Source organism: Bactrocera neohumeralis, chromosome 5 (assembly GCF_024586455.1).
Source record: "Bactrocera neohumeralis isolate Rockhampton chromosome 5, APGP_CSIRO_Bneo_wtdbg2-racon-allhic-juicebox.fasta_v2, whole genome shotgun sequence".
In the NCBI taxonomy this organism is placed as follows: Eukaryota; Metazoa; Arthropoda; class Insecta; order Diptera; family Tephritidae; genus Bactrocera; species Bactrocera neohumeralis.
This window is the reverse complement of record NC_065922.1, coordinates 15,352,656-15,364,003: the sequence shown is the minus strand read 5'-3', so window position 1 is coordinate 15,364,003 and position 11,348 is coordinate 15,352,656. Positions and strand designations below refer to the sequence as shown.

The following is an 11,348-nucleotide window of genomic DNA, read 5'->3' as shown; positions in this document are numbered from 1 at the left end:
ATCTCACTGTTACAAATTTCCGTAAAATAAGTTGAAAATGCTGTGAAACATTCCATTATGCAAATTTCATGTTAGACCAGGGAGTTCCGGAAGCAACTTAAATTGACAGGATATGCAACAGTTCATGTTAAAATATTGCATATACCGCTATTTAATTTTATATACGGAAATAGCGCCAACAACAAGGCCTGGTAACCCTATGTCAGATATTTTGCAATGTCTCTCTTCTCATTTTTTCAACGTAATAAGTAAAACAATCTGCCAAAAAGTCGGTTTGTTGTAGTTCCCGTACGTATTTTCCCTTAATTTAAAGGGATGTGGTAAAAATTGTAGAAATTTTTATTAAAATAAACAGCTGTAGAAGGCTGCACTTGATACGACGTGTGAGTGATTACGTAGCTTAGTGGACAAAGATGCGGAACCGATTACAAACTGAGTCCACCAGACATGTCCTGGCTGTTTTAACGCTATGCGTACTGTGGTATGTGATCTCCTCAAGCAACAACGTCATCGGAAAAATGGTGTTAAACGAGTTCCCATTTCCTATGACGGTGACAATGGTGCAACTGTGTAGTATAGCCTTGTATAGTGGACCTTTCTTCAATCTATGGCGTATACGAAAGTATCAAAATATTTCTAGAGGATATTATTGGCGTTTGATTATTCCACTAGCATTGGGAAAGTTTCTTGCATCGGTCACATCACACATTTCTCTATGGAAAGTGCCAGTTTCCTATGCTCACACGGGTAAGTAAATAAATGGAAATAGCGCATGCAGCATCTAAGCATGCAAAAATGTGTTGCAAGATATCATTTATTGACACGTTTACCTATTATCTTTGACGTGGTAAGCGTGTACAAAAAAGTATAAGTTGTTGTTTTTTTTATCTTAATGTTTACTAAAAATATATGTACATAGTTCGCATGTTAAGTGATTTTAAATGATAAATTTTAAATGTGAAGTACCTACCTAAAGAAATTTTAATTTTGTAAATGTATCTGGCAAGTATTTTTTTTTTTTCTAAAACTCAAACTTGGCGCCAGTTTATACTCTGCATTCGAAAAAAAAAATTGTTATAATTAAAATACGAATTTATTTCCAAAAAGTGTTTACTTCTCTAAAAAGTCATGACAGTTGTATAACTTGTCCAAATTTATTTTATATACACATAATAAAATTATTATTAAGCGCCACATGTTATTGTATTAAAATATATTTTTTGCAGTCAAAGCGACAATGCCGCTGTTTACTGTAATCTTGACACGTTTGCTGTTTCGTGAAAAGCAACCTACTCTCGTTTACCTCAGCTTGGTGCCAATTATAACAGGTGTTGCAATAGCTACCTTAACCGAGATTTCATTCGACATGGTTGGTTTAATAAGTGCGCTCATATCGACGATGGGTTTTTCATTACAGAACATTTTCTCTAAAAAGGTATTTATTTTAAAATTTTGGTTAAAATTGAATATATGTATACTCACACATCTTACAGGTACTTAAGGATACCGGAATGCATCATCTGCGTCTTCTACAGTTGTTGGGCAAATTGGCGTTGATTATGTTCTTACCAATTTGGGTATTTGTGGACAGCTTTAAAGTCATACAACATCCTGCTATTGTGAGTAATTTATAAAATATCATTTGTTTACAAAATTTACAAAAAAGTATGCAATTTTTGAATTTTAGACCAGCTTCGATTATCGCGTGATTGCTTTGCTATTCACTGATGGTGTTTTGAATTGGTTACAAAATGTTATAGCCTTTAATGTGCTTTCACTAGTTTCGCCCTTGACTTATGCGGTTGCGAGCGCGTCAAAGCGCATTTTCGTGATAGCTGTGTCGCTATTCATTTTAGGGAATCCCGTAACGTGGTTAAACTGCGTGGGCATGACTTTGGCAATATGCGGCGTATTATGTTATAATCGGGTAATTGCTTCATTAAAATGTTTATTTGCATTTTTGCACACTTTATTTTACATTAAATTACTTGCAGGCCAAACAAATAACACGGAAGTCTGAGACGGTATTACCTCTAACCCAAAATCATCGTATTAAATACGAACCACTCAACAGAAATTTTGACCCTTATTATCAGGGTGCAACGACAAGTAACCTAAATGGTTTCGCTAACAAACGTGGTGAAAAACCGTTCACAAATACTAATACGGTACCAACAAATAGTTTACTAACGAATGGCAATATATTTCCAAATGGTAGTACGGCGACACGTTTACTTTTTGTTTAATTTATGAAGATATATATTTGTTTAGTAGATATAAGTGATAATACCGTTAGGCGAAGCGTAGTTAGTTAGATAATATTTTTTGTTGACGCATATTATAAAAGAGAAGAATACAAACCAAATTGTTCAGCTGTGTAAATATAGTATTTTTTTACAACTTACTCCAGGAAAGTAAAGTCGAGACACAGAAGTAAAGACATGGTATGCGTATGTAATAGTAATGCAATAATAACTAATTATATGTATATAAATAATAACTTTTCCCAGCGAGATTTGTAGCATGTAAATAAATAAAAAACATATGTCTGTAAAACAGGGTTAATTTGTATGAATTTATACTAACATTATTTTTCGTTAGCAAATTATATGTGAAAACAAAATCAAGCAATAAAACTAAGTGACGCAATTATGAGGTAAAAAATGTATACAAAATCATGAGTTTTATTTATTTCATTTTTTATTTATTCTCATTTTTTCAGATACTCTATTAGAAGATGTATAATATTTCTCTATTTCTTTGGTATGCATTGTGATTTACAATAATACTTGCTTAATATTCTATAGAATTTTGCAATATTACAAAAGTACAAGTTGCAGTGATTAAATAATACAAATATTATGCAACAAACTGCAAAAATGCTATTCCAAAAAATGTAAGGTTAAATACGAAATTTTCGAAAAAGTTTGTTGTTCAAAATACATTTTATTAAATATAATTTGCAAAAACGCCTATCATAACATTAAATAACAATAATTTTAATTTGTATTAATCAGTGTAAAATTTAACATGGAAGTTAAAAAATGCTTCGTTATATAATCAATTTTTTTTTAATATTAATTAATGGCCAAAAAAATTAATTTTTTTCTATTATGCTGCATACACATACTTTTATCTCATCTCCTTCTTCACAATTTTGATTATCTAAGCTTTGTTCAATTGTATCCACTCTGCCTTAGCCACTGCCTCAAAACCGAGTTTCTCCAACAGCGCTTTAGATTTGAAATTTTCACTCACAATCCAAGCTGATAAATCCACTTTCTCCACAGTCGTCACTTGTTTGCATAAATATGCTGCCAAGAAGGCGCCAAAACCCTTTCTTTGTTCCGTTGGCAGAACTTGTAGAATGCTGAATAATAAAAAATAATAATTATTAATAAATATATAAACATGTGAAAGCAAGCTCACCCTAGACCAGAAAAATCATTTTGAAAAGCCCATGCGACCAATTCACCGTCACTATCTCTATAAATGCCCGCTGTCTGATTTAAGGCGATTAGACCGCTCACATACGCCAATGAGCCTTCCTTCTTATTGGGCCACACCTCATGCACGAGCGACGCATTATTGGCGTTCAGGTTTTTAACAGTGTAACCGTCTTTTAAGCTTATGCGACAGATAATTTTATAAGAATATTTTATGTAAAAAGAATTTTACCCACCTCTCTAAAGCAGAAATGGCGGCCTTTTCATGCTCCAATATTAAAAATATACATAATCGTGCGCGTTGCACACTGGCGCCGTTACTTAAGGCTATCTTTTTCACCTCGTCACAGAATTCAAGGTCAACATTTGTTAATAACGGCCCCTCACGCCACTTGATCAATTTAGTTTCACGCAAGCATTTCAATATTTCCGTCTGGCTTGGCTCCCACGAATGAAATGAGACACTTTGCATCTGCGAAAAAGTTGCTAATTTACTATAAATTTACTAAAAAAAATATTTGAATACATATGCTCTTACTTACAATATCATAGTGCAGACTCACATAAGTGCCATTTTTCCTAAAATCACCATTTCGGTAGGTATAAAAGTCTTTCCGGAAAGACAGCCATTCGTCTGCCTCACCAGTTTTTACCTTACAATTCAAATTCTTCAGCTGCTCATTCCATTTATTTTGATTGTACATCAACAGGTAGTGGAAGTTTTGCTCGCCATATTTTTCACGATATAATTGCAGTAATTCCTTGAATTCGTCCTCGGAAAGTGGGCGTAAGATATCGTCGTTGTGGCTGTCCATGCTGGCAATAGTATGTAGTAATTTCCTTCAATTGCGCTGATATCTTTATAACTTTTCATCTTGATATTGATAGGCTACTTACTAGCCACTTGATTGCGAATTAATTTAGAACAGAGTTGCCATAGCACAGATACGCATTGTTTTCTTTTTGTTGTTTTTTTGCTAAAAAACAAAAAAATATATATAAAATTAAGCACAAATTTGTGTTCTTCCGCGTTCATTGAACTTTAATAAACTCCGAAATCCAATTAAATGAATGCAAAACAAAACATTCAAAAACAACAACATATATACCCAGCATACAAACGTATTAAGATAAATTATGTTTATATATAAATACGAATATAAATATTTGTTTTTGATTGCCTATGCGCGGGCTTACACATACATATGTTTTTGAACATATCAAACCAGTTGTATGCGGATATGAACTGTAGTCTACAAAAACAAATTATTCGACCTACACCTAATTTACAACTACATATGTATGTGTATCAGATAAGAATTACTTCAAATTCACTGAACTTATACGGTAGCATATAGCTCACATTATACACACTGATATGGGAAATTTTGTGAGTATTTCATATAGATTTCCAAACGGCGATTCTAAGCACAAATTCGCTTTTTAGGTTAAGTGTATCCTTAAGGGGATCTTAATTGAACAGCTTACAACGCCGGTTCGTTGTAACGGATTTTTCAATAAGAGCACTACAATCAATGAAATCTTTATTCCTGTGAAAGTATATTCGATGCCATTATGTATGGAACTCGATTTCTTTTGCATGGCCACCACGGGTACGCTTGCAGAAGTCCAAATACTGAACCCAATTTTCGACGGTTTTCCAGCAAAAATCGGCCGATACTGCTGCAATTTCACGTCCGATACTCCTACGAAGTTCATCACTCGTTGCTGGCTTATTGGCATAGACCATAGACTTGACGTAGCCCCGTAGAAAGTAGTCTAACGGCGCCAAATCGCACGACCGAGGCGGCCAATTGACAGGGCCATTTCGTGCGATAACACGTTCACCAAAATTGCTTTATAAATCGATTGTAACATTCGCTGTGTGGCCAAATCCATTTCATCCAATTCGGTAAAAAAAAAAATCCGGTTATCATTGAACGGTAGCAATTCCCATTCACAGTAACGTGCCGGTCTTGATCATCACAGAAGAAGTACGGTAAAATGACGCCGCCGGCCCATAAACCGCACCAAACCAATTTTTTTCTGGAGATACAATGGTGACTTATGGAGAACGTGTGGACTGCTGCCTGACCAATAACTTATATTTTGCTTATTGACGAAACCATTCACCCAGAAATGAGCCGTATTGCTGAAGATGATTTTTCGATAAAACGACACAGCGATGCCCAACGCTTGAGAACAACGTGTGAGCGACTGATTTGGGTCTACCTCAATTGATGCGTTAGCGGCAACAATATTCTCGACACTTTTCCACAAGACGCTCAATTGTTGATCTGATAGGAGGATTATAAGTTGCGGTCACTGACTCCGTTGCTGTACTTTTGTAGTGTCCCTATTGAAAAACCCGTTAGTACCGAAAATTTCTATACAATGAATCATATGACTCTTACAAATCTACAATGAAGTTTGAACCCATCAAAAATTTGTTGAGACGACTATGTCTTCTGGTTCTTCGAAGGTAAGTCTATCGAGATGTTTCAACCGTAGTCTTGGAAAGGAGAAAAAAGTGACTGATTGTTTCCACCTCACCCTTATCCATACAACTTTGACAATTAGTGTCCGATAAAACAACGATATACATATGTATATCCCTTCGTTATATTTCCTTAGGTAAATACTGCCTTTACGTTAGAGTGCTTAAGAAGTGTAGAATAAGTCAAGGGAATTCATTGGAGCAAATTTGTTTAGACAGTCACACTTAATCCAAGCCGTTTCTACGATAGTGAGTTCTACGTAAACAAAACGGAACCCGACTTTTATCCGGCCAAAACTGATAACTCGGCAGCATTCTTGAAAATAATTTGAAGAACGACTCCTGTCGCTACAACAACGACCTTTATTGATTTTAATGGATTTACTTAGGTCCTATTGTCGTGTTCAAATAATCTACATGAAATACTAAACAGGAAATACCAACTCTATAACAATAAATTTGTAAAATATCTCTAAGGTCTTCCTAACGACATTATCCCATTCATCATGACTCATGACTTTCAAAGTTAAATGTTGTATGTCTGTATTCGCAAGGCGGACAAAGCTTCAAGATCGTTTCCTATCAAACCGTTAGAAGAGATACTTCCCAAGCTTACATTCCCAGCGAATGAAGGAATTAACTGGTGCAATACTACCAGCTCTTCTCCCAAGGGACAGCATTACCAAAAGGTTTAACTTCACCAAGAAGTTCAAGGTCACCCTTAGCAGAAAGGCTGAATGGAATGATTTCACTCTCGAGCTACTGGGATACTAAAATCGAGTGGTACACCGACGGCTCGAAAACGTCGAAAGGAATTTGAGCAGGAGTCTCACGCACCAAACTCTCCTTACTTGTTACATACTCAACAGGAGTATAACCATACTTAGCCACAGTCAAGCTGCACTTAAAGAAATTCTGCCTCAAATCGCTACTGGTGCAGGAGTGTAAAGAACGGTCGAATGGTCTAGCGGAACGTAACAAAGTGCAAGGTGCCAAGTCGCAAAGGTGTAGCTGGTAATGAACCGGCTAATGAGCAAGCTCGCTCCGCAGCATCCACTAACATGGTAGGAGCTGAACCCTTCATGGTGGTGGTTCTTCATACCATAAAAGAGCTGCTTCGCAACTAAGAAGGAGGGAGGTATTGGCAACAACTTCAAGGCATGCGCCATGCCAATTTGCTAATGGGTGGTGTAAACTTCAACATTTTTTAATATGTAATCAACCTCTCAAGTGACCGACTCAGGCTGCTTGCTGCATTCCATACTGAGAGTCTAAAACTCCAGAACACCTGAAAATTGATTGCATAGCATTCTGCAGATGCAGGATAAAGGCCCTTGGGTCCAAGTATCCATATAGGGATCACATCGCCTCACTAGAACCTAGCAATATGTTAGAATTTATCAATATGCTAGGACTAGATGGGTCGTTGTGACTTGGGAGAGGGCACAATAAAACTAAGGTCCAGTGCAATTCTCATATATTTATCTTATCTTATTTTACACATAATTGTATTAGCCCACTGTTTACTGAGCTTCGAAGGGCATCTTCCAATTTGAAAATTGATTTGAAGAGCGCCCTTACCCTTAACTGGTTCCAAAACAGTACTCTCTACACAGACTATATATATGACTTGTTGAAAGAATTTTGAGATAAAGCAATATTCCGATCAAATATCTAACCTTCTCTTTTGTCAAGATGTTGATTTTAACCAAAATGTTACAAAATGGAGCCGAAGTACTCCTGAGACACAAGAAACTGCATTACTCAGCAATATTGTAAGGTTATGTAAGGGTTAAAACTTATTATTTTTTTGTTGTCAGGGAAACGTAAACTCACTCATATTCGCTTTTTTTGAAGTGAAAATCATTTTATCAAAACTTGAGTGAAGTCATCACCTTTTCGCAGCAATGGTTCAGAGTAAGTTCAAAAAGCAAATTTGTCATAATAACGGTACTAAAAATGCAACACCTAACACTGCAGTCACCGAAGAATTGGTGCGCAAGAAATCCGAACATAATGAATGCCTCATCAGCACACTGGAAGAACTGTCGCTGCATCAGGAAGACATTGAGCGCATCGAGCATTTGCAGAATTGGTGTCGCGATCTGAAGATTTTGCTGCTACAATCGAACCTCATTGGCAAAATAGAGAATCTGCACAAATTGAAGAAACTAGAATACCTAAACTTGGCCATCAATAATATAGAACGTGTCGAAAATCTCGAGGCACTCGAAGCGCTCAACAAATTAGATTTAACTTTGAATTTCATTGGCGAGCTCACATCGATCGAGTGCCTGAAGGGCAACTACAATCTACGCGAGCTCATACTCACTGGCAATCCGTGTTGTGACTACCCACATTATAGAGATTACGTGATGGCCACGCTGCCGCAATTGAATCGATTGGATTGTGAGGAGATCAAAATCTCCGAAAAGTTGCAGGCGCAAAAGTCCCTCTCCGTCTATCGTGCTGTTATTATACAGAAGCAAGCTGATTATTTCATGCAACGGGACGAGCAAAAATTGCGTGTTGCCGAGAAGAAAGCGCAATTGGAGAGCGAAATGGCGCAAATCGACGATGAAGACAGTCGTTTGAAAAAGTTTTGGGACACCAAAAGTGAGCATTGCCCCGAGACACGCATGGATATTGCCAAATATCATAAATTGGGACGAGAGAAGAATAAGACGGGCGAGCAGGAGAAGCCAGTGCGTCGTACAGTAACACTCTTTGCGCCCTGCGGCCGTCCCTACAATCTTAATCAACCGAAATTGCCTTTTAATTTGAAGGACGAATGCAATGAGTACATACTGGAGCTCGGGGTTTACAAGTTAGTGTCTGATTTAACAATTGTCTTTATTTACTAGCTTAAATGATCGAATTTGCTTTGCAGATATTTGGACACATCACAGATACAAGTGGATGTCGAGTCGAATTATGTGCGGGTTTCAGTGAAAGGGAAAATTTTCCAAATGTCATTCTCTGAGGAGATTAATATAACCGAGGCAAGCGTCAAGCGTTCGCAGATAACTGGCTATTTGCTAGTAACCATGCCGAAGTTGCACGCCAGAGAGATACTCAGACTGCGACCAAAAAAATCAGGTAAAACTCTTTAGACCTACTTATGTATTAATGGTTTCTAGGGACAGTTAAGTTTTGTATTTTAAAGCCATGTTTTTCGAAGTGATATTAAGTTGATCTTTAAGCATTCATTTTTCGAATATAATAGTTTCTTTATTCAGCTAGATAATTCTCAAGCTACAATTTCTTATCTTCAAGATTTCGATAGATACCGGTCGGCTTTGAATGCTTAGAGCTCAGAACTTATTAAGCTCAGACGTCAAAACTTTTTCGACCGCAATTTTGATTAATAATTTATTGATCCCATTTTTCTTTACAGATTATAAGATCGTTAATCCAAAGCCTCAGGAAAAGAATGGGTAATTGTTATATAATATTATATTAATTGAGTTGTGTTTGAAAAGAAAATCGGTCCAACTATTCGACGATTTTTTTCGTATATACCAACAGTTTAGTCCTACCTTTTTTATTCTGTGCCCAATTTGGAGTCTTTTGTGAACTAAGGTTAAGTAAAGTTTCTCTCCAATCGTTTTTATGCGCAATCAACGGAGTCGTTCTTTTTATTTCAGAACAGTTAATCTAATCCTTTGTTTATAATTGCCCTAATTTGTATCTTGGGCTTCTGCTGTCCCATACTTTATAGTCCATTAACAGCAGAATATTAGAAACGGTGGCCAACCGTTTACTATTTATTCCTTTCCAATAATTATTATAAGCTTTAAAACTTTCAAGTATTCAGAATTTCCCAACTAAGATGAATACGTCTCTTATTCAGTTTTAACTAGTGTTATCAATCTTAGTTACTATGGGTCTCTGATTACTTTTCTTGTACGTGGAGGTCTTCCTCTTCCTCTGCTTCCCTCCACGGGTACTGCGTCGAATATTCTGAGAGCTGGAGTGTTTTAATCATTCGGTCGACCTGAACTAGCCAGCGTAGCTGCTGTCTCTTAATTCGCTGAACCATATCTCGAACAGCTCATTGTTCCACGAATGCGATATTTTGCCGTGGCTAATGCGCAAAAGACAATAAATCTTCCGCAGAACTTTTCTACCGAAAACTCGTAACGCCGACTCATTAGATGTTGTCAGACGTCCATGTCTCTGCATCATATAGCAGAACGGGGATGATGAGTGACTTGTAGTTTGTCTTTCTGCGTCGAGGGAGGACTTTACTTCCCAATTGTCTACTCAGTCCGAAGTAACACCTGTTGGCAAGTTGGATTTCGAGGCTAACGTTGTACGACTTCGAATTTATGAGTGTCAACAGTGTCGTGGGAGTCAAGTCGCAAGTGCGACGACTGTTTGTTTGATGACAGGAGATGCTTCGTCTTGCCCTCGTTCACTACCAGACCCATCTGCTTCGCTTCCTTATCCAGTCTGGAGAAAGCAGAAAAACATGATGAGATCAAGGATATTAATACCATCGGTACTCTTATAGAAGATTGTACCTGCTCGATTAAGCTCTACAGCTCGAATTATTTTCTCCAGCAGTAGATTGAAGAAGACGCACCATAGAGAGTTTGACTTGCCTTGAACTTCGTTTGGTATCGAACAGCCCGGAGAGGTCCTTCCCGATCCTGATAGTGGTCCGAGTCGATGTTAGTATCTCGGAGCGTACGCACGTCTAAAGCACTGGAGACGTGTCTTCCGTCTATCACAACATGATCGATTTGGTTGGTGGCTTTTCGATCCAGAGCTAGCCTAGTAGCTTGGTGAATTTTTCTATGCTGGAATCTATAATACATATAACCATATTTCGGGCCCCGGTCGATCAGCCTCAACCCATTTGGGTATGTTTCCTCATGGAAGCTAAATTTACCGACCGTTGTGCCAAAGATACCTTCTTTGTCCTCCCAAGCGTTAAAGTCGGGGCAGCTCTCATAGGTGCGCTCCAAGCGCTCATAGAAGGCATCTTTGGTCACATCATCCTTCTCTTCCGTCGTGAGCTGCTTGAAGCATATGTAAACGAATCGTTTCTGGCCACTCCCAAGTGAATGGCAATCAGAGAATTTTCACATGACTCCATCCTCCTGAACACTAGTAAAAGGAAATTTAATTTTCCAGACCTCAAGCCACTACTTTCGATTTCCGTTAATTTGTAGTTTAAAGTTTAGTTTCAGTTAACAATTTAGGTTCAGTGAAACTTTGGATTAATTTCGCCTCCTTTCTTTCGCAGCAAAATGGAATTGAAGGCAGCCGTGGATATAGAAAATATTTGCAGCACTGAACATGCAGACCTTCCCGAGCTCATCGATTGAACTATACATTACCCTCGCACATAGTAAATAAAAACGGTTTAATATATATTTTTTTAAATAAAAATCGCA

The 11,348-nt window shown here is 37.3% G+C and overlaps 3 protein-coding genes across 3 annotated transcripts; 2 read left to right on the top strand and 1 right to left on the bottom strand.

Moving 5' to 3' along the window:
* The first annotated feature begins 233 nt into the window (after positions 1-233).
* LOC126760744 (solute carrier family 35 member E1 homolog) lies at positions 234-2,675 on the top strand. Its single transcript, XM_050476617.1, has 5 exons — positions 234-747; positions 1,227-1,435; positions 1,494-1,619; positions 1,688-1,927; positions 1,995-2,675. The coding sequence occupies exons 1-5, from the start codon at positions 414-416 to the stop codon at positions 2,244-2,246; spliced, it is 1,161 nt and encodes a 386-aa protein (XP_050332574.1). The 5' UTR covers positions 234-413; the 3' UTR covers positions 2,247-2,675.
* A 251-nt stretch (positions 2,676-2,926) lies between these two features.
* On the bottom strand, positions 2,927-4,349 carry LOC126760745 (uncharacterized). Its single transcript, XM_050476618.1, has 4 exons — positions 3,989-4,349; positions 3,683-3,918; positions 3,430-3,627; positions 2,927-3,370 (listed from the first exon to the last, which is right to left on the bottom strand). Exons 1-4 carry the CDS (start codon positions 4,259-4,261, stop codon positions 3,166-3,168), a joined length of 912 nt encoding a protein of 303 aa, XP_050332575.1. The 5' UTR covers positions 4,262-4,349; the 3' UTR covers positions 2,927-3,165.
* Positions 4,350-7,779: 3,430 nt separating this feature from the next.
* Positions 7,780-11,348, top strand: LOC126758712 (protein tilB). Its single transcript, XM_050473073.1, has 5 exons — positions 7,780-7,860; positions 7,924-8,770; positions 8,834-9,042; positions 9,341-9,380; positions 11,198-11,348. The coding sequence occupies exons 1-5, from the start codon at positions 7,851-7,853 to the stop codon at positions 11,277-11,279; spliced, it is 1,188 nt and encodes a 395-aa protein (XP_050329030.1). The 5' UTR covers positions 7,780-7,850; the 3' UTR covers positions 11,280-11,348.